The following is a 26273-nucleotide window of genomic DNA, read 5'->3' as shown; positions in this document are numbered from 1 at the left end:
TCTCTTCTCTTTTTATTTAATAAAGGTGTTTTGATTCTGATTGTATTCTAAAAAGGATGGTCAATGGGTTATCTGTTTAGCGCATGCTCAGTTTCCAACCAATCGCCTGCAAGCAACAGCACAGTCTTATTTACATTGAATGGATATAAAATAAACTGTGATGTGGCCAGTTGAATACGTCTTACTGTGTCTAGCCTCAGTTACTAATCATGCCTGATGCACCACCCGTCAAAGCGCCCAAGAAGGGCTCCAAGAAAGCCGTCTCCAAGAGCGTCAGCAAGGCTGGTAAGAAGAGGAGAAAGTCCAGGAAGGAGAGCTACGCCATCTACGTGTACAAAGTGATGAAGCAGGTCCACCCCGACACCGGCATCTCCTCCAAGGCTATGGGCATCATGAACTGCTTTGTGAGCGACATCTTTGAGCGCATCGCCGGTGAGGCCTCTCGTCTGGCTCACTACAACAAGCGCTCCACCATCACCTCCAGGGAGATTCAGACCGCTGTCCGCCTGCTGCTGCCCGGAGAGCTGGCTAAACACGCTGTCTCTGAGGGCACCAAGGCTGTGACCAAGTACACCAGCTCCAAGTAAACTCTGCTGCTGATATACCAACAACACAAAGGCTCTTTTAAGAGCCACCCACTACATCTACAGACTACTCCTTTTCTTCGCTGAAGTTTAACAATATTTTAATCCATTAATGTTTTTTTTTTCCTTTTTATTTCATGAATAACTAGGGTATATAAACATTGCGGAGTCTTTTTAATCTGTAAAATATTTGTATTTAATTTCTAAATAAGGTCTATACTATAATATTTATAACTTTATTTTTTTTATTTTAGCTCCAAGCAATCGAACAGAAATGTCAGCTCAGATTTAAATAAAATGCATTAGTCACTTACCAATACCTACAGTCATTTATACTATTTTAATGCAGGGTCTCAGGTAGCTATGGACTGACCTTGGCCCCTGCTATTTGCTCCATGATTCTGTGTGTCATGTATTTGTCAAAATCCTGTTTTCATTTGACCCTACTGTAGTTTTAGACATGCAGGTGAATCTGCCACTTATTCTGTGATGTCACCTTTATTTATATGTATTAACCACCAGTTAAGTAACATATTCTCTTAGGTGAGACAAATCATATTTGATTTCTGTTTTTGTGTTTCTGTCCTTGCGGATCGATAATTCTTTCATTGCTTAAATGAAAAGAATGAATTGACCAACCTCATTTAATTTTGTGAGAGCTAAAACCTATACAGTATTAATACATTACTGGAAGAAGTGTTATTCTTATGTGTCTGTTACTTTAAATAGAACATCACTAAATATGTGGTACGTTTCTTTATTAAAAATATAATCATTGTTGTGATTGCAGCACAAATTAACTCTTAAGTAAATCAAGTACTGTGTATAAGATCCAGTCAACATATACAAAATATTGTTATGTTGAATGAATAGGAAATTATGTTTCCTGAGCCATCATAAACCGTTTACAATAAATGAATGCGCAATAACGTATAGTTTTTTTATCTCTAGACTTTTGGTCTACTGACTTCAGTAGACCAAAAGTCTAATATTCAATTATAAATGTTATTATGTATATATGATTTTTATTACAAGTTAACGAACGTTTTTATCCAGCCATTAGTATAAAGTCTCACCGTATTTCATAAACAATATTTTAAAGGAATTTGAAATATTTTGAAAGATGATGTGGATGGCTGCAGGGCTGAGGGCTGCAAGCGTTGGCCCCGCCCAGAAGCTTTCCCGCTCTCCTTCCTCTCTTAGGTCCGCAGTGAATAGTTAAATACTGCCTGTCAGACCAACGGGAGGCATTCGTTTACAACGACCCAAACTAACGCAACATAAATATGAGTGGAAGAGGCAAAGGAGGAAAGGGACTGGGCAAAGGAGGCGCCAAGCGTCACCGTAAAGTTCTCCGTGATAACATCCAGGGAATCACCAAGCCCGCTATCCGCCGTCTGGCTCGCCGTGGTGGAGTGAAGCGTATCTCCGGTCTGATCTACGAGGAGACCCGTGGGGTGCTGAAGGTGTTCCTGGAGAACGTGATCCGTGATGCAGTCACCTACACCGAGCACGCTAAGAGAAAGACTGTGACCGCCATGGATGTGGTGTATGCCCTGAAGAGGCAGGGTCGCACACTGTACGGATTCGGAGGTTAAACGTTTGACAGTTGGAGAAAAACCAAAAGGCCCTTTTAAGGGCCACCCACATCCTCAATACAGATCTAAATTCCTTAATATAATGTGGTGCTGGTTACTTGCACCCAAAAAATATCATCGTACTATGCAAGCATTGTATCTCTAATAACTTTTATATTAGCTGCTCTCTTCCTCACCGCTCTTGTCAATCTTAGTTTGAAAATATACACTACGTAACAAAGTATTTATGTTGCGAGGATTGGTAATATAAGAAAAGGCACTGTTCTAGAAATACACACATTCTAGATATTTGAAAGTAAATGACCCAGACTTGTTCAAAATAAAAGACTAGGTCTCTGTTCAGTGTCCAAACTGACCTAATGCAGAGCTTAATTGTAACATGGTAGTCAGAAAATATAAATTCACTTCTCATGCCAACTATTTAAGTGAACATAAAAGTCTACATACCTGGAAGATAATTGTTTATAGTCTTCTACATTCATGATGGTCTATCAATGCAAACACATGTTGGAAACTGAAATCCACAATGTTTTATTACATAGCACCAATAAACATTTAAAAGAACACAGGAAAATCTGTTCAATGCTGTTGAAACAGGATCACGTTTACAAGAGGAAAAACTGAATGCAGCAGCTGACCTCATTTGGGTAAATAACTGAGATAATTAACAGTTTTTATTTTGTTCTTTGAATACATTATACTGGTGTAGTTATAGATGAAAATATTGAGTTCTATCGGATGTATTTATACAGACCTGTGGCGAGAGAGAGTTGCAACTCTAAGCATGAAAAATGATTGTGAACAGCAGTATGATGACTTGTTTCTCTGCCATGAGGAGCTGCACTTGTGCCTCCATCTTTGTGGCCATTATTTCCATACCTCAACATTTCTACTGCCTGAGCAAAATGGGTTGTATATGTGGATCATTCAACACAGTGATATCAAAGATCAGTTGAAAAACTGAACAGAAGTTATACCAATAGTTGTATAAGTCGTAACTTATCACTTATTTTTACACAACCGATGATTGTAAATATAGCAAATAGAAGGGGGACCGTCTGATCTTTTTGCTTAATAATTAAACTAGCTACACTATATAGACAAAAGTATTGGGACATCTACACATTACACCTACAGGAGCTTTTATGACATTTGTGAGGTAACCCAGACACTGATGCTGGAGGGGAGGGGGAGGGCCTGGCTCGCAATCTCTGTTCTAGTTCATCCCAAAAGGTGTTCAGGTCAGGGCTCTGTGCGGGCCAGTCAAATTCTTCCACACCAAACTCATCCAACCATGCCTTTATGGACCACTTCATCCCATGTTTGGCATTGTGCTTGGCCACGTAAGGCTTGCCATGAAGCTCCCGGCGCACAGTTATGGTGCTGATATTAATGCCTGAGCTGGTTTGGAACTCTGCATTTATTGAATCAGCAGAGTTTCGGCCACTTTTACGCAATACATGCTTCAGCACTCGGCAACCCCACTCTGTAACTTTACGTGGTCTGCCACTTCGTGGCTGAGTTGCTGTGGCTCCTAAACATTTCCACTTTGCAATAATACCACTTACAGTTGATCGTGGACTATCTAGGAGAGAAGAAATTTCAAGGACTGACTTTTTGTAACAGTGGCATCCTATTACAGCACCACGTTCAAATTCAGTGAGGTATTTATAATGACACATTCTTTCACCTGCAGACTGCAGGGCTAGGTGCTTGATTTCATAGACCTTTGGCAATGGGGCGGAAGGAAACACCTGAATTCAATGATTAAGAGGAGTGTCCCAATACTTTTGTCTATATAGTGTATGTAGGAAAAGGTATCCTGTCAGGGTGAGCATGACCCCCTTGAAACAGCATGTGAGCCTATAGTTGCATATGTATTGATGTTAAGGTGTAGTTTGATTCCACTTGCCATAAAAACTCATCACACCACATATACAACTTAATTATTCTACGGTACTTTAAGGAAACACCCCTGTGGCTTAGGGTCGTGCACCCCGGGGGAGAACAGCAGTCGGACCTTGCTGTCTACCTGGTAGGTGAACGAGTTAGGAGCTCCACTATTGTTTTATATTAATGACTTTGATTCAATACTAAGGGGTGGTTTAAGTTTTATTTTATAAACGTATAGCTCCCGAACGGTCGAGCACTTCCTGATTCATAAAAAGTGACTGTTTTTCTCTTTTTTGTTTATAAAATGGTTAGCGCTACACGTGTAAGCTAACTTGCACTTTCTTTTTATTTTACTGTTTTCAGATGTGTGTGTGTGTGAGGACACCGGGAATGATTGTGTTAATTATTTTACCAGGTATATTACCCTTTGTTAGCTATTGTATGTTCATTTTAATACTTATACGTGGCCCGTCACAGTAGACGGGTTAAAGAACATAATAACAGGCCAGGGTCAAAAGAAATACTAATGACCATTCTGTATTTTGTAGGCGATCTATATCGTGGTCTATCCCTCCACCGACTCCGTCGTCCTCACCACTGTCACTGTCACTCCCAGCGTCTAACACAGCTGGCTCAAACATATATGGTTGGACTCCCAGTGGCTCTGCCACGTCGATTTCTCCATCTGATGACGGCTCAGGGGCATCAGAGAGCTCACTGACGCTTTCATCATGTTCAGCACCAACAGAAACAAACACATTTTTGCTGAAATCACTCTCACTAGTACTGCTAGCCATGGTTGCAACACTGGTACAATTACACTCGTGACTTCACGCGAAAGTTGTCGATAAAAATCGTTTTTTTCTTGTAAATGTTAAATGGACTTTTACTTATATAGCGCTTTATCCAGTCTTTTCGACCCCTCAAAGCACTTTACATACTACATGTCATTCATCCCATTCACACAGAGCAGTACAGTCTTTGTAACTACCTTTCACACACATTCATACACCGTTGGCCATGCCATCGGGAGCAAATTGGGGTTAGGTATCTTGCCCAAGAATACATCGACATGTTGACTGCTAGGGCTAGGATCGAACCCACAACCTTCTGGTTGAAAGACGCTGCGACGTAGTGCGGTTGCCCAAAGTCGCTCAATTATTCTGCTTGTGCTCCCCAAAAATACAAGAATTTCACCAAACAATCAAGTAATATACATAGAACTGAACTGCTATCCCTATTTAAGTAAACAAAACCCGTTTCAGTAGGTCTTTAAGTGCAGTACTTAAGTAAATGTACTTAGTTACTTTCAAGTTTCAAGGCTTTATTGGTCATATGCACAGCATATACAACGTATATGTTGGCAATGAAAATCTTATGTTGCGTGCTCCTCCAACAACTCAACATACATGGTGCAAATAAGATAAATAAAATATTGCAAAAAGAGAGAAGAATATTTACAATAACAACAATAAAGATTTGAGGATGTGAAATATATACATATGTGGAATACATTGAAAGTATTTAAATACTTTACACTGTTGAATGAGGAGGTATGGACAGATGCATATATTATGTATAGCAGATGTATATGGCAGATATGTATAATATATAGATATGTGTACTATAAACAGATATGTATGGCAGATGTGTATAATATATATATATATATATATATATATGTATGTGTGTACTATAAAAAGATGTGAGTAGACATTCACACAGCTCAGGAGTTCAGCAGTCTTATAGCCTGTGGTATAAAACTGTCTCTGAGTCTGGTAGTCTTGGTCCGGATGCTGCGGTACCGTCTGCCAGACGGCAGCAGACAGAACAGATTGTTGCTGGGGTGATTGGGGTCCTTTAATATCCTACCGGCCTTCTTCCTACACCGCTGGGTGTAGAGGTCCTCCATGGATGGCAGCTCCGTCCTGGTGATGTGCTGAGCAGTTTTCACCACCCTCTGTAGAGTCTTACGGTTGAGGGCGATGCAACTGCCATACCAGGCGGTGATGCAGCCAGTCAGGATACTCTCGATGGTGCACCTGTAGAAGTTGCAGAGTATCCTGGAGTCCATGTTGAACTTCCGCAGCCTGAGGAGGAAGAAGAGCCGCTGTCGAGCCGTCTTGGATATGACCCTGGTGTGATGTGTCCATGTCAGGTCCTCACTGATGTTTACCCCGAGGAACCTGAAGCTGCTGACTCTCTCCACAGGAGTCCCGTCGATGGTGATGGGTGTGTGTGCCTCTCTCTGCCTCTTCCTGTAGTCCACAATCAGCTCCTTTGTTTTGCTGACGTTGAGATGGAGGTTGTTGTCCTGGCACCAAGATGTCAGGGCTCTGACCTCCTCTCTGTACGCCGTCTCGTCGCCGTCTGTGATCAGGCCGATGTCGGTCGTGTCGTCAGCAAACTTGATGATGGTGTTGGAGCTGTGTGTGGCCACGCAGTCGTGCGTAAACAGGGAGTAGAGGAGAGGGCTGAGCACACAACCCTGAGGGGCTCCGGTGTTGAGGGTCAAGGTGGAGGATGTGATGTTCCCCATCCGCACTGCCTGGGATCTGCCCGTTAGGAAGCTCATGATCCAGTCACAGAGGGCGCTGTTGAGCCCAAGGTCCCTGAGCTTAATGATGAGCTTGGAGGGCACAATGGTGTTGAATGCTGAACTGTAGTCAATGAACAGCATTCTCACATAAGTGTTCCTCTGGTCCAGGTGGGAGAGGGCAGTGTGGAGGGTGAGGGAGATGGCATCATCCGTGGACCTGTTTGCTCTGTAGGCAAACTGCAGGGGGTCCAGTGAGTCAGGGAGGGAGGAGGTGATAAAAGTTTTGACTAACCGCTCAAAGCACTTCATGATGATGGAGGTGAGTGCAACTGGGCGGTAATCATTGAGGCAGATGGGTTTTGTCTTTTTGGGGACAGGGACAATGATGGACTCTTTAAAACATGTGGGGACTACAGACTGGAGCAGTGACCTATTGAAAATGTCTGTGAACACATCTGCCAGCTGAACTGCACACACCTTGAGAGCACGGCCAGGGATGCCATCAGGTCCAGGAGCCCTGTGTGCGTTGATCCTTTTCAGAGATATACACACATCTGCACTGGTTAAAACCAGTGGGCAGGGATCCTGGGCCTTCTGACCCTCCACAGCCAGGGGCCTCTCAAAGCGTGCATAAAATGTGTTCAGTTCATCTGGGAGAGATGCAGACACTTCCTCAACACCACTCGTTGTCCTTTTGTAGTGTGTTATTGTTTTTAGTCCAGACCACATATTTCTGGCATTGGAGCCCTTGTATTTCGACTCCACCTTGTCCCTGTATTGTCTTTTCGCACTGCTAATAGCTCTCCGGAGTGCATACCTGGAATTCCTGTACTCATCCAAATCACCGCCGCTGTGCGCGATGGCCCGTGCTTTAAGTTTAGCTCGGACCTCGCCGTTTATCCAGGGCTTCTCATTTGGGAATGTCCGTACAGTAATCCGCGGCACGACGTCATCGATGCATTTGCCGATGTAGCAAATGACCGCGTCAGTGTGTGTGTTTATATCGTCCTCCTCAAACACACACCACTCCGTGATGCCAAAGCAGTGGCGGAGAGCAGAGTCAGACTGCTCGGACCAACGCTGCACTGTCCTTGTCACAGGTCGGTCCCTCTTCGGTCTCTGCCGGTAAACGGGGAGCAGAAGAAGAGATATGTGGTCTGACTTGCCGAAGGGGGGGCGGGGGAGGGCTTTATATCCATGCCGGAAAGGAGTGTAAACATGGTCCAGTGTATTTCCACCGCGCGTGGGGCAGCTGACGTGCTGATAGTATTTCGGCAGGACTTTCTTCATGTTGGCTCTGTTAAAATCCCCGGCCACAATAAATGCGGCCTCTGGCCGAGAAGTCTCTGTCCTGTCGATAATCCCATACAGCTCCTCCAGCGCTGTGTTGCGTGCGGCGGAACATACACTGCTGTTAGAACAACCGATGTGAACTCCCTCGGCAGATAAAAAGGCCGGCATCCGATCATGATGTGCTCTAGGCTGGGAGAACAGTCCGAAGAAATGATCTCCACATCTGAGCACCACTTGTTGTTAATCATGAAGCACACACCTCCTCCCTTGCTCTTCCCTGAGTTTATTGTCCGATCCTGGCGATGAATGGAGAATCCGTGTGGAGCAATGGCGGCGTCCGGTATCGTGGGGTCGAGCCAAGTCTCCGTGAAAACCAAAACATTACAGGTCTTAATGTCCCGTTGAAATGCCACCCTGCTACGGAGTTCGTCCAGCTTATTATCCAGGGATTGGACATTTGCCAGAAGTAAACTCGGTAGAGGAGGCCTGTTTTCACGTTTCCTCAGCCTGACCAGGATCCCGGCCCGGGAACCTCGTGGTCTCTTCCTCCTGCGCTCCACAGGTAGAGCTCCAGCAGGTAAACACGGAGACTCTCCATTGTTTGCAGGTCGTCGTGGATTATTGCTGTCCACCAGCGACCTGATGTGTAAAAGTTGTTCTCTATCATATTGGATGATAGGGCTCGCTTGGGCGGTTTGCATGTTGCAAAAAAAGTTAAAAACAACCAACAAAGTAAAACAATAAAAACACTAACATGTGGAGTTGTTGAGGCGCTCGAGACACGGCAGCCATCCTCGGCAGCCATCCTCGGCGCCATCTTGCTTCTCACCTCTGCCATTTAATTAATGGAAAACATGTCATACATCTGTTTTTGTTGTGCAGTTGACACATTTGATTTAACATCAGATTTTTACCAGGTTTTTGAAATAGGGATAAGCATTGATAAACAATCCTTTGGCTTTGTCAAAGTTCGCAATGTATTTTTCTTTATATATTTAAGTGAATTCCTTGAAAATGAAAACGTATTAACACACCCCGTTATCATTCTTAGATTATATTAGATATACTTTATTCATCCCGATATGCGCATTTGACATAATATAATTTAAAAAATATAGATTACAAAAGTAATACAATAAAAACATAAATAGTAAACAAATACACATAAACAACATCAATGCAGTATGTAAACCATGCACAATAAATAAATATAACATAGACCAATTTACTACAAAAATAGAAGCATATAGATATAGAATATCATACATTACAAAAGTGTGCAAAGTAGCTGGAGCTTTTTAAAATTAAGATTTCAATTAAAATCTAATGAGGTAGAGTGAGTATAATAGCCTATGTACACATTTGCATATTATTCAGGGTTATTGACATTGAGATCACACATCACATGTTTTTAAAAATGTTATCACACTGTACACAAAGAGGACCATTATGCATCAAAAAACACAGCCTGTAAATAAACTCATTAGTAAACGTGATCCAAGTACAAATCAGTTATTGAACCATTAGAGTACTTGTTCAATAACCTTTAACTTAAAAACAAGAAATAGCACAGTCCTCCATGCAGGGAGATCATGTTTAATTTCTCAAGTTTGACAGAGAGCAAGCCAAATGCTAACAGTAAATATCACAGTGGTGCAGACACTGTGTGCAACTGGCAAGGGAAAACTCCCTCTGTGAGGAGAAAACCTGGAGTAGAAACTGTCTCTTCTTTCTGCCCATCCTCCTGTGGTCGGGATCTGCTGCTGGACCACCTCCTATTCCTGAGAATACAGTTAATCACTGCCGTTAATACCCTGATGTGCTCTATCTCCTGGAATTCAGTTAAGGTTGTGAACAGTGTTGTTTTCTTACCCGTTTTTTGTAAAACAGGATGTAGGCCGACTCCTTCCGCTGCTCACAAACAGATCCTCCAGTTGTTTCAGATACATGCGCGTCATTGAAGGTGAGCCAGCGGTCAGATGGCTCGTCGGGATGGGCGTCGGGATGGGCATCTGGATTAACCCCATCACAGATGTAGTGTCCTAAAGAGAGAGATCGTTGTAAAAACATTAAGATGCAGCTTCAGCAGAAACGTTGATTAAGTGTTTATTAAAATCATAAAAGCTTCTATATCTGCTTTCCTATCTTTTCAAGTTATACAGAATGTCTTCCTAATGACAACTAAACTGTAGGTCCAATCATTGTGTGATTATCTTACCTGCTTTTCCACTGTAGCCTAGATGGCTGACGACGCTGACTAGACTGTAGCAGGCGCCATCCTTTAAAGAAACATAGAGTTAGCCTCACACACACACAAACACACACACTCACAAAATCAGCAGCAAACACAGGTCAAATCATTTTCTAATTTGTTGCTGTTTGTTCTCAGGTGAGTTTAGTTTTTTTACCTCTTTGTAGGACACCACCATGTCTCTCTGAAGCTCGATGGGGTCGTGCACCTTCCTCAAATCGTAGGAGGAGGTGAAGCGGAAGCGCTTCATGTGCAAGATGAGCACTCTGCAGAATAAAAAGGATGGTTAAGGACTGAACACTGTTTTTTAAAAGCTTTTCTTTCATTATGAGCTTAACACATGTTTTAGGAATAGTAGGGCACAGCTTGGGAAAGGGGATTTTTCATGATGATATAATTTCACTCACTTGGGCAGGGTCTTAAAGCAGGATCTCTGGCAGGATGTTCTTCCTCCACACTCACACTTGTACTCCAACTCAGTTTCCTACAGAACAGAGACAAAGGGTGTTAAACACTACATACAAACATAACCTGTGTGTGTGTTCAGGCTGTGAGGATATGACAGGTGAATCTTACCTTGTGGTACTCCTGAATCATGTCTTCAATACAGCTACCAGGAACCAGATCCAGGGAAAGGTTTGTGAACACTTCCTGCCTTCTTGACTCAGCCCCACAACTGCACAATAGAATAACAACATGTTTAAAAATACAGCCACAGAGATCAAGACACAACACCCTGCTAAACTGGACCAGGGAGTTTCTTAGGTGACAATGTTTTTGTGATATTGTTCTGTAAGGTTTTACCTCATGCAGGTCCTGATGTTCTCCACCTTGAACACCAGGTTGCTTTCCACAGGGCACGTGTAGCCTGTTCCCATGGAAGCTGCAATGTCTTGCAGGAGGGGGGACACTGTCCAAATCTGGTCCAGGACCGAGGTCAGGAACTCGTGAGCATCCTGTAAAAACACGGAAACACCCAGAGGAGTTTATAAGCAGAGCAGAAACTACAAGGAGGAGGGGAAATAAGGAAACGTGAAACCAGCTGATTCACATTTTGCTCGTAGCCACAAAATTCTGGTGCCTCAACAGACACCTCGTCCTTGAATGACTGCAGGAGGCGCATTTTACTGTTGGAGTCTCTGGATGTGTGGGCGTCTCTGATGCTCATGAACTTTCTGCAGAGCGAAAAAGAGAAGAGCTAGTATTACATTTTATTCTACAGGTTTGTGTGTGTGTGTGTGTGTGTGTGTGTGTATGTGTGTGTGTGTGTGTGTGTGTGTGTGTGTGTGTGTGTGTGTGTGTGTGTGTGTGTGTGTGTGTGTGTGTGCGTGTGTGCGTGTGTGCGTGCGTGCGTGCGTGCGTGCGTGCGTGCGTGCGTGCGTGCGTGCGTGTGTGTGTGTCGTTACCGTACCTTATCAGTTGGGCATCAAAAGCTGAACACCAGACTTGCTTCTGACGCTGGAAGTCCTTGACAAAGTTCCCCAGTGTCAGAAGGCTCTGAAGGCTGGAGTTCATGTAACAAGTCTGTCCAATGTTGGGAAATCTTAAACAAAACAAAATAACAACAGTCAACATCATCACTCTCTGACCAATTACAAACTGGAACTCATTTTTGACAGACTTGTTACCTACCCGAAAGAGATGATGGTGGAGGTTTTAGCCTTCACACAATCACCGAAGCCATCTGCAGTGTTTGGGGTTCTAGGAGAGGAAAAAGAAAAACACACATGGTCGATGGATGTGACAAGAAGCTGTGAGAGTGAAATGGTCCTCTATCGTCCTTGGGAATCTAAGATCTTAATTTGGATTGTATTTTTTTTTTTACTCACTTTTTAAATTCCTCCTCAATGACCAACTCCTGTATGGCCTGCTCGTTCAGGGGCCTGTAGCTCTGCAACAAACTCTCTTCCATGAATTCAGGTTTCCCACCACAGCGGGAGATGATCTCCTCCACTGCTGGGACGACAGACACCACTTCATCCTGGTGAGACAGCTTCTGCTTGATCTCTTTTGATGTGCCAGGACTGGTGCTGGAAGAAAAACAGTTAAGATTATGGAATAGGTGACAGAAAGGCCATCACATATTATTGTATCATTATAGACAGACAGCACTTATCTGATAAAACATGACAACATGGTGGATGTGTTGCATTCTAACATTTAGATTAGGAGTTTACCATCAGTAAATGTGGAGGTATATTTTAATTACCTGTTCAGTTCTCTGGCGATTATGTCCTGGTTGATGGCCGGCTCTGTCTCAGAGTTGTCGGGCAGATCAAGAAAGTCGTCTTGAAAGCAGACGTCCTTCTCCAACTCAAGGAGGACTGGCACGAACTCTTCCTGGTGAGACACCGAGATCAACTCCTGTTTGTCTGTCTCTTGAGGAGTTATCGGTCTGCTGCTGGAGGAAGTACACATTCACCTTTAATGTTTGTTTGATTATATTGTTAACACATATGATAATAACGATATATTTAAAAACAGGTGACACTGACACAAATGTATTTCACTTAAGTGCATTTTAAATTACTTTGACTTACTCTTTGAGAGCCTGAACCGTGTCGCTTTTGCATTGAAAATCAGGCAACAGGTCCCTTTCAGACAAGTCTTCAGACAGCTCCTCATCCAGAACAAACGGCACCACCTCATCCTGATGAGAAAATGAACTTGATTCTTGTGGTGGTTTTCGACTGCTGCTGGAAGAATACAAATATGTTAATGTAATGTTTTTTATGTATTCATTATTGGCACTATAAGTGACTATTTAAAAATGTCCTTTGTTACAAAGTCCCTGCCAGATTTAATCTAAACCGGGTGAGATGAACCTCCTTTTTATTCATAAACTGAGCCAATGATCATATTACCAAGTGAGAAGAAAATGAGTCTCTTAAACTTAATGTAAACGTAAAGGATGATATAATGTTAAAGACAGACAAGTTATAGTTTACTTCAGGAATAACATATTAGTATGCCACTTTTTTATGTTCCTGGCGGACAGTGAAAGCAGCATAGAATCATTGTCCTTACCTTCTCTGTACTACGCTGGTTTTAGTAGATGGAGCGACACTACGTCTTCTCTGTTAGAGGACAAAACAACTTCAGTATGATTTTTTACTCTCAATTAGTCCTGTAAAGTAACTATCTGGTAAGTGTTGAGTTCTGGCTGTTATTGTGAAACAAACCTTGCAACATCTAAAAAGCCAATCCCAACATTGTGTATTCTTGGCTTTCCCATGTGACTGTGAAGAGGTGTCCTTCGAGGTGGTGACACAAGATCTAGAGAGAAAGATGGTTGGTTATTTCATTGTAACATTAATACTTGTTCACCAAAGTCAAACAAATTCATAGACACAAATGTGAAGGGTCCTGAGCCCAATGTTTTAAAAGCAGTGCTCTTGGGCACTTCTGAGTAAAATCATTCACTGAATTTATTTTGAAAAGACACAATATGACGTAACAACAATTGTCAAGTTAAATCACTTACAACAAATAAAATCCATCAATAAACTAAAAAAAGTAGCTAATCAAACTAAGGGTGTGTATACATCACTAGTTAAGACACATTTAAATTAACAGTTAACAATGTTCTTACCTCCTACAAGAGCTGAGGCATTGTTTGCCTTTATCACAAACATTATTAATGGCATGTTTGTGCTGTGAAAAAACACACTTAAACCAATGTACCCCAAACATCTTGATAAATTATTTGATCCCTTTTTTTTAACTTGAAGTTAAAATGAAGTCTTATCTCTGTTGTTCGAAAGCTGAAATGAACCTGAAGTCTAAGTGAGCTTTAGTAGTGGAAGCTACAAGAATTTTAGGGTTCCAGAAGGTAAGAATGTTTCATGTTATGAAGCACATTCCCTCATTAGCATATTTAGAACACAATAGAATTCTATGCACAAAAAACCCCACAAGATTACAGAAAAAATAAACATATTTTAACAATACAAAACTCATTACATGTATGTAGGTAGCATACTGAATGCTATGCAAGCATATAATTACATATGTTTGTGTATAAAAATAATCTGTCGTAAATACTTCAAATCCCCAACTGGCTACCTAATTACCATGACTAATATTTAGAAATAATTTCCAAAACTTTGTTTAAAATGTTATTAAAAGAAGGACTTCCATATTGTCTTCCATCTAGGTGGTGTTTAGCTTAGCTTAGCTTGACTAAAAGTGAAAATTACACTTTACAACTCTTTAAAAGTATACTCTATCTTGTTTATTCCTCATAAACTATGTATTAAACAATAACAAAATATGATTATAGTTGCACTTAAGAGTTGGAGCTTCATCTTTAATAACAACCAGCTACACACTGGCTAGTAAAACACGACACTGGTTAGCGTTGTGGTTCTCTTGCTATTGTAAGTTAAGTTAAATAAAATTGACATTATCTGAGTTAATTGAAGGTGTTTTTGTTTGTGTTCACTGGCTAGCCCCACTACCCCTGTTTTGATATGCTAGGCTCAAAATGTCATGAAAAGACAGATGTGAAATCATCAAGTAAGATAAAAATTTGAAATGATTCTTACCAAGTGTTGAATTCAGGGTCTGCCTGTTGATTATATCATAGTGGTGCTGTCGATGAAAACAGTATATTAACAATTTTGGACATTTTTGCACATCAGCATATGTCATAGTAGGAAAAGCACATGTTTTATTGATGACAATAACAACTCTGCTCTATTCAAATGTCCTGGGTAAGTCATGACTGATGGTGACTTTATAAAAGTCACAGGAATAATGTGTCTGGAAAAAATGCAAGAAATCAACAACGTTAGCATGTCCAGAAACACAGTTGCACGGCAAATCGAAGACTTGTCAGCTAACGTAAAACACCAAGTGGCAGATAAAGCCTGTGCTTTTGATTTTTACTCGATTGCATGTGATGTGTCCACAGATGCCACAGACACCACACAGCTGTTTTATTTTTTTTGTATTTTTGTGGGGAGTTGATAACTTTTGCATTACGGAGGAGCTTGCTTGATCTTAGGAGTCTAAAGGGCACGACAAAGGGAAATATCATATTTGAAGTTGTGTCAGATGCGATAGACAAGATGGGACTTAAATGGGACAAGCTGTGTGGAGTTACAACTTCAATGTTGCACATTTCCCTACGCTGTCTGAAATCAAATGTGCATTTCCACAGGCCAACGTTTCTTCAAAAAGGGGATAATTTAACATTGATCACAGTGCTCATGAAAGAATTCAGCCAGCGCTTCCAAGATATTTCTACCATTGAGAAATTAATCAAGCTGTCCTCGTCACCCTTCCTGATGGATGCAGAAAAAGTGGAAGAGAGTCTGCAATTAGAACTTATCGAAATGCAGTGTGATGATTCTCTGATGAATCAACATCAGCTTCTCTCCCTGTCCAAATTCTACTGAAGCTTGGTAAAGGCCAAGTTTCCTCTGATGAAACAGCACGCAAAAAGAATGATGAGTCTGATCGACTCCTAGATATGTGGGCAAACCTTTTCGATGTTGACTCTGAACAAAAGCAGATTGAGAACCAAAATGACCGATAGCCTTCTCTGTGATGTCCTTCGTATTTCAACCACTAAACTTACTCCTGACTTGCCAGCCATCCTTCAGTTCAAAGTGCAGCATCACTGCTCCCACTGAGTGCATTATAGGTGAGTTACAAATATATTACACAGTATTTATGTGTTAATAAGCAGAATTTCTCAATAAATTCAATCATTTAACGTTGTCAACTGTTCCTAACAAACCTAAGTTGATGTATTAGCAAGCCTGATAACTTATAACCTTATAACCTCATAAGAAGCTTGAGATATACCATCCCCTTTCCCCCCCTTTACACAGAGCTGTGAGGAGGGATCACCATCCTGATTAAGAAGCAATCTGAGGCTGAGAATGAGCTGCCAACACTTTTATTAACAAAATAAATGAAAACCCATTAATGGAAAGCTATAATGTAGCCAGTTTGTTTTGTTTTTTGTTTTTTTGTCTTTCTTTCTTTAAGCATATCCAACTATCAAGCATACTTTACTTACATTTGATTGGTTTGATAAGTTTTACACACTAGAGGTGGGGGGATGTGTGGCCCAACCGTCATAGATTTTTTTGAATGTGAAAAACGTTTGGACACCCCTGGTGCATGTGTTCATTTTATAAACACCAATTTAGTATCTTTACAGCAATAACTGCTTCTTTAAATACCAAGTATTTCCATTATCATTACTTATTATTTTATTCTATTTATTGTCAAAAAAACAGGGGGTGCAGAATAGTGTTTAAACATTTTTTCCCCCTTCTTATATTCAAATAAAGCAGATAAATCTGCTCAGTATATCATCATTTTGTATGCGTAGGCTCGCTCAGTCATGCGCAGACAATAACCAATCCCGTGCAAGCAACAGCACAGCAGAATTTGCATGGAGTGGATATAAAATGGCGGCTCTGTTCCCTAGCAGCAATCTGACTGTCAATCCCCGACTGATCATCATGCCTGATGCACCCTCCGTAAAAGCGCCCAAGAAGGGCTCAAAGAAAGCCGTCTCCAAGACTGCCAGCAAGACCGGCAAGAAGAGGAGAAAGTCCAGGAAGGAGAGCTACGCCATTTACGTGTACAAAGTGATGAAGCAGGTCCACCCCGACACCGGCATCTCCTCCAAGGCTATGGGCATCATGAACTGCTTTGTGAGCGACATCTTTGAGCGCATCGCCGGTGAGGCCTCTCGTCTGGCTCACTACAACAAGCGCTCCACCATCACCTCCAGGGAGATTCAGACCGCTGTCCGCCTGCTGCTGCCCGGAGAGCTGGCTAAACACGCTGTCTCTGAGGGCACCAAGGCTGTGACCAAGTACACCAGCTCCAAGTAAACTCTGCTGCTGTTATACCAACAACACAAAGGCTCTTTTAAGAGCCACCCACTACATCTACAGACGTATTTCTGTTATTTTTATAAATATGTTTACAACTCATTTAATCACGTGCATAATTCATGAATAATGTAAACTCTTAAATTGTTGAGGGCAGAAAGTACAGTAGAGGACTCAAAGACTTGGTGTGCTGGATATAATGTCTATTTCAATTAAACAAGTGATGTCATTATTGATTGAGAACGCCTGAGTCCTCAAGGAAAGAAGGGTTTTAATAAGATATCCGTGATATCAGAATGTTTTATAATGTATGGTGGTGACATCAGTCCAATATGATACATTTTTAAATGTTATATTGAAATAATTCAAAAGAGGACATATGCAATGATTAGAAATATGTTAGCACTGTTTGAGACCAGCAGTATAAGTGGGCAAGAAATAATGACCGTGAAGTATTGGTGTGAATTAAATGTATTCCCTCAAACCAGTTCAGAATCAAAAGTTCTCCTGATTGGAGATTTTTTTTAAATCATAAATATAATTGTTTTTAATGAAACTGGTTACAAAAGTAAGCAATGTCTGGTATGCTTTAACGTTTTTATTTATCCAGTTCTGGTATGTGGCTCATTGTATTAACGACTGAAACGAGATACTAAGCTCTTTCATAAGAGGCTGTCAGGATGCTACCTTCCTCCTATTGAAATGGTGTTCCTTTCCACATGCATCTGAGACATGATGTAGTGTAATAATCATTTCAAAACAGTTACGTTGTAGTGACTCTAATATACATAATTCACCTCCTTCTTAAGTGTGGTTCTACACACTGTTGTTTCATGCCTGTAAGTATGACCGTTGGTTTATGCTTAAAAGTACAACTGTAAAAAGGGATCGTGGTCCCTTTAATTTAATAATCTGTGTTTACGATGACGTGGAGCCCCATGCTTGTTGGTTTACAGGACAGCGCCATCTTGTTTTGTTATAACTTTGACTGTGTGATTAAACGAGAGCCGCATTCGTGTCCTCAACTTTAATGAACGTCTCCTGCGTTTCAATACGATCTCCACAACCTGACCTTAATGTGATTAGTCATAGTGATTAACGGGGAAGAGGAAGTCAGCTCCTTGTGTTGAGGAATTGGGTGGCCCTTAAAAGGACCGTTGTGGTTATTAACCGAAGACTAGTATTTAACCTCCGAATCCGTACAGAGTGCGACCCTGCCTCTTCAGGGCATACACCACATCCATGGCAGTCACGGTCTTTCTCTTGGCGTGCTCGGTGTAGGTGACTGCATCACGGATCACATTCTCCAGGAACACCTTCAGCACCCCACGGGTCTCCTCGTAGATCAGACCGGAGATACGCTTCACTCCACCACGGCGAGCCAGACGGCGGATAGCGGGCTTGGTGATTCCCTGGATGTTATCACGGAGAACTTTACGGTGACGCTTGGCGCCTCCTTTGCCCAGTCCCTTTCCTCCTTTGCCTCTTCCACTCATATTTATGTTGCGTTAGTTTGGGTCGTTGTAAACGAATGCCTTCCGTTAGTCTGACAGGCAGTATTTAACTATTCTCTGCGGACCTAAGAGAGGAAGGAGAGCGGGAAAACTGCTAGGCGGGGCCAACGCTGCAGCCCTGCAGCCATCCACATTATCTTTCAAAACATTTCAAATTCCTTTAAAATATTGTTTATGAAATACGGTGAGACTTTATATTAATGGCTGGATGAAAACTTTGTTAACTTGTAATAAAAATCATATATACATAATAACATTTATAATTGAATATTAGACCACTAGTTCCATTGCACACAACCCTGGCTCATAAATGATGAGCAGCAAATTATGATTGATGATTATATAAAAAGTCACTTACATTCAATACTGTGGGCAGTCCCCACAGGAACAATTTGGGGTAAAATGTCCTTGGGCCAGACAGTGTTTCAAGATCAATATTATATAGGAAAACCATTCTTTATTAGAGATAGTAATACTTAAATACAAATTAAAGTGTGCAATTTCTCAGGATGGGATATGGTTAAAGCCTTTAGGTTATTTATTGTATTGATTTATCTGTAGTGAAAATAAATAAGGCTTTGCATTTGCTCATTTCTCACATACTTAAAATTGAGCAGTGGCTGTCAGAGAAATATGATGCAACTGAACATGAGGGTAGCATTTAGAAACATGAATACACTTAAGCTAAAGAGTTAGTGTAACTATATACAGATTCTGGTTATTTCAACTTTGGGAAACTGGTGTCTTTATCAGAGGAGTGGGTGGCTCTTAAAAGAGCCTTTTTGGGGTCTGGCTTGCAACAGACAGCAAGTATCAAGGTTTACTTCTTGGGAGCCTTCTCGGTCTTCTTGGGCAGAAGCACAGCCTGGATGTTGGGCAGCACACCGCCCTGAGCGATGGTCACTCCTCCCAGCAGCTTGTTGAGCTCCTCGTCGTTGCGGACAGCCAGCTGCAGGTGACGGGGGATGATACGGGTCTTCTTGTTGTCGCGGGCAGCGTTTCCAGCCAGCTCCAGGATCTCAGCAGTCAGGTACTCAAGCACAGCCGCCAGGTAGACGGGAGCTCCGGCACCGACGCGCTGGGCATAGTTACCCTTCCTTAGATGTCTGTGGACACGGCCGACGGGGAACTGGAGCCCGGCACGGGAGGAGCGGGTCTTAGCCTTTGCTCTGGACTTACCACCGGTTTTGCCTCTTCCACTCATTTTGAGATGTGTTTACAAGCTTGGTACACGAGAATGTGATGACCAACGAAAGCAATGTTGCTTTATATATCAGCGATCAGGTGACGTCACACTCTGGATTTAGGCGGGCTTTTAAAAAAACATAATCCACCAATAGGCAGCGGAGATTCAGGTGGGTGGGTTGCACCTCTAGGCGGTGCTGAGCGCAAGAAGGAAAACTCACCAATCAGGAGCCAGAGGTCTGAAGCAGCGTCACTATTTCACAAGCCTTTCTAAAGCTTATAAGAGCCGCATGACTTATGTTTTCACCACATTTTCTCCATATTAGAGAAAGACTCAACAGCCATGGCAAGAACCAAGCAGACCGCACGTAAATCCACCGGAGGCAAAGCCCCAAGGAAGCAGCTGGCCACCAAGGCTGCTCGTAAGAGTGCCCCGGCCACCGGCGGTGTGAAGAAGCCTCACCGTTACAGGCCCGGTACCGTGGCTCTGAGAGAGATCCGTCGCTACCAGAAATCCACGGAGCTGCTGATCCGCAAGCTGCCCTTCCAGCGCCTGGTGAGAGAAATCGCTCAGGACTTCAAGACCGACCTGCGCTTCCAGAGCTCCGCTGTCATGGCTCTGCAGGAGTCCAGCGAGGCTTACCTGGTCGGCCTGTTCGAGGACACCAACCTGTGCGCCATCCACGCCAAGAGGGTCACCATCATGCCCAAGGACATCCAGCTGGCTCGCCGCATCCGCGGAGAGAGGGCTTAAACAGAATCGAGATCAGACCATAATAACACAAAGGCTCTTTTAAGAGCCACCTCACTTTTCAATGAACAGCTTATTCCCAAACTTCAACAAATGATTGACAAACAGATGCTCATCTATTTTTAAGCTCTTGTTTATTCTAAATTCTCAATTACCTTCCAGCTTGATTCTTGTATACATTTGAAATTTTGAATAACACAGTTAAGTCCACTGTTTTATATTGTGTTAAAGATTAATATACTTTTACTTGAGCGTAATATCTAAATAAAGGGACATATACTTCACAATTATTTACAAAACATAAATACAGATGCATATATTAATTACATAGAATAAATACATTGTAATGTTAAGGGGTAGATTTGTCAGTTCTTCCTCCCAATCCAAACAACTTTAAATAAGTTATGAGGTAATATCTCGACTGCCGTACTGATGAATATGAGCCTTAGCCTAGAATTCTGTGATGAATCATGGAAAAATAAATGAAAACCAAGCTTCTTGAATATGTTGCGAAATCCATTAGAAATCTATACAAGGATTGTGAGATCTTATCTCCCCATCCAATCAACTTTCATAACAAAGCTCTTAAGTTAACAAGTGCTGTTTTCATTCATAAGTATTTACTTTAATTGTGTTGTATGTTTATGTTTATTATAAGTTAATAAAAAAGACATAACTTGGGCTTCTCGTCTGTCTGCAGCTAAGGACCACAGTTATAAGGGAATACTCTTTAAAGGATGAGGTGGGTGGCTCTTAAAAGAGCCTTTTGTGGATCTTAGCAGATCAGACTGATGACAGCTCACTTCTTCTTGGGTGCTGCCTTCTTCGCTTTGGGCTTTGCAACCTTCTTTGCGGGGGACTTCTTGGCTGCAGGGGCTTTTTTCACCACCTTCTTGGGGCTCTTTGCCACCGTCTTTTTGGCGGCCTTCTTCGGGCTCTTGGTGGCCTTCTTGGGGCTCTTGGTAACTGCTTTCTTGGCTGCTGCGGGTTTCTTTGCCTTCTTGGGAGACTTCTTTGCTGCCGCCGGCTTTTTGGCCGCTGCTGGTTTCTTGGCTGCGGGCTTCTTGGCTGCGGGCTTCTTGGCTTTAGGAGCGGCTTCTTGGCTTTGGGTTCGGAAACCTTCTTGCTCATTTTGAATGATCCGGATGCCCCGGTGCCCTTGGTCTGAACCAGAGTCCCCTTAACGACCAGGGTCTTGATGGCGGTATTGACGCGGAAATTGTTCTTCTCCACATCGTAGCCTCCGGCAGCCAGAGCCTTCTTAACGGCGGCTAGAGACATGCCGCTTCGCTCCTTGGAGTCGGCCACAGCTTTGGTGATGAGATCCCGGACGCCGGGACCAGCCTTCTTCGGCTTGGACACCTTCTTCTTGACGGCTTTGGCCGGTGCGACGGCTGGAGGTACTTCTGCCATTTTCTGTTGGATTTTCTTCCTGCTCTCACTAACACGAGACACTGACTGAACTGGTGAAGAGAGCTGCGCAGGGGGCTGGACTTAAACACACCATGAGAACCGTGAAGACTCAACTAAGCCAGGGGTTCCTCTCTGCAGTCTGAAAACTTTGCAACTTGTGTTTTCTCTTCATAGATAATACACTCTAAACTAAATGTGGAAAACGTGCAGAAGTCTGGCAGTCAATGGAGCTGATAGCAGACATGTGTCTCTTCATATTAAAGTCATTTAGAGGTCTGAGGCTCTCTGAATTATGTTTGTGTAGCCTCAAAACCTCACAAATACTCCACCGTGACAAGCACTGCACAGCGGCTTTTCCGTCTCGTTTCGTTTTATTAATTATTTAAAATGCATTAGAGAATCATCAGAAAATGTTTTCCAACCGACCAAAGGGTTTATTCAGCAAATCCGTGTAAAAACAGACATTTGCCTCTGATGAAATTCTAATAAAAGGACGTTTTCTGCTGTCAGCAAACACACCGTTTGCTTGTTGCGCAGTTCAGCCTGCTCGCTAAGTCCACTCATGAAGACTCTTGTTATTATTCATAATTAACAATTCCACTATCATTGGTCCTTACAGATAACACATTTTATTAAGGGTTTCACAACAGCTATTGTGTGTATTCTGTTGAGTTTGCACTCTTAATGCTGTGCAGTTAGGCCAAATACATTTAACCCTTATGTTGTGTTCAGGTCTGCCATGAGCCCTTTCAAGTTTAAATGATATAATATCTATCCTCTAGTTTTTTTTTTGTTTTTTTTTCTTGGAACAACGCTTCATGATATTGAGGTATAGCCTATCTTGTAGCCATGTTTGTGAAGATGATGAAGAAGTCTCCGGAGACACCAGCTTGTATATAATAAGGTTTATTACAACAGCATAGTATCATACACCAACACGGGCAATACGAGGTTCCCAGAGCCAATTGTGGAAGTCCCCCCGTAATGTCTTTGTGCATGCAATTTATAGAAGAAAATGTGTGTGCGTGTCCAAAGTGTGTGTCCTCACAGGAGGTAATCAATGACAACGTATGCCTCACTAAGTGACATGTGTTGTTATACAACCTCCGATTGCCCACCATATGGCCCCTGAACGACATCTTCCCTGCACTCTCTATGACCTCATGACAACTTAACAGATTTAATACACCACATATATCCTCCACTACAGCTATGTAAACACTACAAAACTGATTCTACCATTTTAGCCCATTCTGAAGGTCCCTCTAAAAAAAGTGTATAGTTTGGTGTTTGGGTCTGGGAAGACCCAGCATCATGAAATGTTGTGGGTAATTAAGGGTCAAATTTGGCTCAATCAAGATTCATCTTTGACCTCAGACAAAACTCTGTCTGATGCTTTGTTCTGGCTGTTGCTTCTTGCTGGCGTATACAGGTGAGTAGTCGCTGTGTAATGTTATTCTCGTATGAACTGAAATGTCTTTTTATGATGTCTTCCTTTTGCCCTTGTTGGTAGAATCTTTAAAGACACTTCTATGAAAATCTTTTGTCTACATGATTTACCCTTTGTTACTATAACATATTGACATAACATATCATGAACTATCTGTAACATAGCTCATTCAATGTTACAGAGTAAATGTGTTTATATTAACAAGGAATATCAATACAAATATACATGTGTGTATGCATGAATGTCAGCTGTCAAGGCAACAATACCATCCTTACAACCTGGAAACTAACAACCAATAGTTAAATATTCTGGTGTTACTTGTGTAAACCTCTCTTGCTGTAAGTGTTCATTTTTGTTCGGGTACTGATGGATTACTCAAAATGTTCATGCTTTTTATCTCTTGCAAACTGCAGCAGATGCTCTCTCTCTCTATCTATAGTGTGGTATATATGGAGATTATTTTTAAAAGAAAGACAATAACTAAATCCACTTTAGAAAACTCTCATTTACCCACAGCAATTACTATTACTATAAGTTTACATGAGTTGAACTATCTCGATTTCCGTATTGATGTAAATATAGCCTACATTCTATCTAACTGGATCTAAAGAAATCTGCAAGGAATTATTTGTTAAATGAAAAAGGAAAAAAAAGAGAACTCCAAGTTAGTGTCCTTGAGTGTTCTGGATCATATTGTCAAACAAATTATAAATATGCAATACAGGGCATGCAGGATATTTCTGTATATGCAAAATATACATCAAACTGGCTTCACTGGTTGACATGGTATGTGAATCAATTAACTAGATTTTAAACATTGTTGATATAGTTGGTCCAAACACATGTATATTAGTTGCATTACATAGCATAAACAAGGTTTTGTCACAGCAGCATGTAAAAAAAAGGGTTTGCCCATGAACACAAGTGAACAGTTAGAATACATTAACAATCTAACTAGAGTATAAAATGTAAACACATTTGAATTAATTTCTATGTACCAACCAAACCTCCACTTATAAAGGAAATGTAAACATGGGGTACACATTGTCTGTGTAAAGAAGTTGATTTTAAATTAAGATGTACATGCAGTGGGTACAGTGTGTACAGGATTCTGTGTGACGCAATTTGACAAAAGCTGAAGTAGTATGTTAAAGAAAGTGTTGCTCTCCATCTAGTAGCTCATGGAGAATAGTCAGGATTATTATCCAGAATCGATAACAGTAACAGGTCAACCTCCAGCATAACATCAAAAGCCTCTACCACCTTTCATAACAGTTGGGGAGAAGAAAGTTTCTTTGACAGTGTCAAGATTGGATTTAAACAGGCAGACATGTTGCTTCCTTCCTCCTATTGAAATGGTGTTCCTTTCCACATGCATCTGAGACATGATATAGTGTAATAATCATTTCAAAACAGTTACTTGACCTTAATGTGATTAGTCATAGTGATTAACGGGGAAGAGGAAGTCAGCTCGTTGTGTTGAGGAATTGGGTGGCCCTTAAAAGGACCGTTGTGGTTATTAACCGAAGACTCGTGTTTAACCTCCGAATCCGTAGAGTGCGACCCTGCCTCTTCAGGGCATACACCACATCCATGGCGGTCACGGTCTTTCTCTTGGCGTGCTCAGTGTAGGTGACTGCATCACGGATCACATTCTCCAGGAACACCTTCAGCACCCCACGGGTCTCCTCGTAGATCAGACCGGAGATACGCTTCACTCCACCACGGCGAGCCAGACAGCGGATAGCGGGCTTGGTGATTCCCTAGATGTTATCACGGAGAACTTTACGGTGACGCTTGGCGACTCCTTTCCCGAGTCCCTTTCCTCCTTTTTCTCTTCCACGCATTTAAACAGATCAATGTATTTAAGTTGAGTTACAAATCCGGTTGGGTTCCGCCTAATCTATCATATCGGTCTTCTTCTCTATTTTTCATGGATGTTAAAAACATACATGGTGAATTGGCGCCACCTACTGAACAAGTGCATTTTTTTCAAAGATAGAATTGCTGCCACTCCTCTCCAAAATGCACATGAACAAACGTTATTATATGGAATCTATAAAAGTGCTCTCTCTTTCTGATGTGTACAGATCAGTTTTCAGTCTGCACAACCACTAAACCATTGTTGTCTTTTGCAGATAATTAAGATAGACCTTTTTTGATCCTTGTAGTCACATTCAGATGTTATACAGCAACCGAATAAGAGATACACAGATACACATGAGAAAAAACACAGGGATAATACGAATAATACAAAATAAATACAAATAAGAATACAAATGTAGTAACAGTATAAGTATACATAACATCAATAACATTAATTCAGTTGATCAGGTAAGTGAACATATAGAGATATGTGAACAAGGTTAAATATATATACATTTAAATGTGCAGGTACCAAAGCGGGTGAAGGTCGTGTGTGCATATAGTGCAAATATAAATATTCAGTGAATTATCTTTCTACCACAGACTGGTAAACCATCAATTTTTTTATTGTATTACCAATACATAATTGACACAAACACTACATTGATAATACACAAAACACAAAATACATAAATACATATATCAATAACCTAAACACAAAGGAACAAAGTATTTCAGTGAGCAGAAAGTGCATTGTCCGATGTGTCTTAGTTCAGTTACAGACTCAATATGTCCCATGGCACAGTCTGTGACTTGTCCAGGCTTCGTCTCTTCAATTCTGTCAATCCATGTGTTATGATGGTGCTGCTGTTTATTATTGTTTGATTTATTATCGTAGTGCATCTCATTTTCCAAATGTGCATACTAGTTATGCAAATGGTAAGTTGAAAAAGTGATTTGTTTTTTATGTCTATCTTTTCTTTCAAAATACAATACAGTATCAAGTTATATTTGACATCGAACTTTAGTCCAAGCACGCGCAGGGCCGACCAGACTTCCTGGGCTCTGTAACAGTC

The 26273-nt window shown here is 41.6% G+C and overlaps 7 protein-coding genes and 2 pseudogenes across 7 annotated transcripts; 4 read left to right on the top strand and 5 right to left on the bottom strand.

The window, feature by feature from the left end:
- The first annotated feature begins 199 nt into the window (after positions 1–199).
- Positions 200–644, top strand: LOC134873570 (histone H2B-like). Its single transcript, XM_063897320.1, has one exon. It carries the CDS (start codon positions 210–212, stop codon positions 585–587), a length of 378 nt encoding a protein of 125 aa, XP_063753390.1. The 5' UTR covers positions 200–209; the 3' UTR covers positions 588–644.
- A 1210-nt stretch (positions 645–1854) lies between these two features.
- Positions 1855–2481, top strand: LOC134873607 (histone H4). The gene has a single exon (XM_063897382.1). The coding sequence runs from the start codon at positions 1871–1873 to the stop codon at positions 2180–2182; it is 312 nt and encodes a 103-aa protein (XP_063753452.1). The 5' UTR covers positions 1855–1870; the 3' UTR covers positions 2183–2481.
- Positions 2482–9586: 7105 nt separating this feature from the next.
- On the bottom strand, positions 9587–12576 carry LOC134880154 (ubiquitin carboxyl-terminal hydrolase 37-like). Its single transcript, XM_063906892.1, has 12 exons — positions 12368–12576; positions 11988–12188; positions 11791–11859; positions 11570–11701; positions 11210–11333; positions 10963–11114; positions 10735–10834; positions 10566–10642; positions 10316–10424; positions 10126–10186; positions 9780–9949; positions 9587–9688 (listed from the first exon to the last, which is right to left on the bottom strand). The coding sequence occupies exons 1-12, from the start codon at positions 12574–12576 to the stop codon at positions 9683–9685; spliced, it is 1410 nt and encodes a 469-aa protein (XP_063762962.1). The 3' UTR covers positions 9587–9682.
- Positions 12577–16624: 4048 nt separating this feature from the next.
- LOC134873554 (histone H2B 1.2-like) lies at positions 16625–18049 on the top strand. The gene has a single exon (XM_063897264.1). It carries the CDS (start codon positions 16641–16643, stop codon positions 17016–17018), a length of 378 nt encoding a protein of 125 aa, XP_063753334.1. The 5' UTR covers positions 16625–16640; the 3' UTR covers positions 17019–18049.
- Positions 17941–18582, bottom strand: LOC134873623 (histone H4). The gene has a single exon (XM_063897407.1). The coding sequence runs from the start codon at positions 18512–18514 to the stop codon at positions 18203–18205; it is 312 nt and encodes a 103-aa protein (XP_063753477.1). The 5' UTR covers positions 18515–18582; the 3' UTR covers positions 17941–18202.
- Positions 18583–19286: 704 nt separating this feature from the next.
- LOC134873538 (histone H2A-like) lies at positions 19287–19759 on the bottom strand. Its single transcript, XM_063897220.1, has one exon. It carries the CDS (start codon positions 19734–19736, stop codon positions 19353–19355), a length of 384 nt encoding a protein of 127 aa, XP_063753290.1. The 5' UTR covers positions 19737–19759; the 3' UTR covers positions 19287–19352.
- LOC134873463 (histone H3) lies at positions 19353–22444 on the top strand. The gene is made up of 2 exons (XM_063897082.1): positions 19353–21210; positions 21709–22444. The coding sequence occupies exon 1, from the start codon at positions 20061–20063 to the stop codon at positions 20469–20471; it is 411 nt and encodes a 136-aa protein (XP_063753152.1). The 5' UTR covers positions 19353–20060; the 3' UTR covers positions 20472–21210; positions 21709–22444.
- Positions 20586–21941, bottom strand: LOC134873674 (histone H1-like; annotated as a pseudogene).
- Positions 22445–22803: 359 nt separating the features above from the next.
- Positions 22804–25178, bottom strand: LOC134882622 (uncharacterized; annotated as a pseudogene).
- Between the last annotated feature and the right edge of the window lie 1095 nt (positions 25179–26273).

Source organism: Eleginops maclovinus, chromosome 2, assembly GCF_036324505.1.
Source record: "Eleginops maclovinus isolate JMC-PN-2008 ecotype Puerto Natales chromosome 2, JC_Emac_rtc_rv5, whole genome shotgun sequence".
NCBI classification, from domain to species: Eukaryota; Metazoa; Chordata; class Actinopteri; order Perciformes; family Eleginopidae; genus Eleginops; species Eleginops maclovinus.
This window is presented reverse-complemented; position numbering and strand designations above follow the sequence as displayed.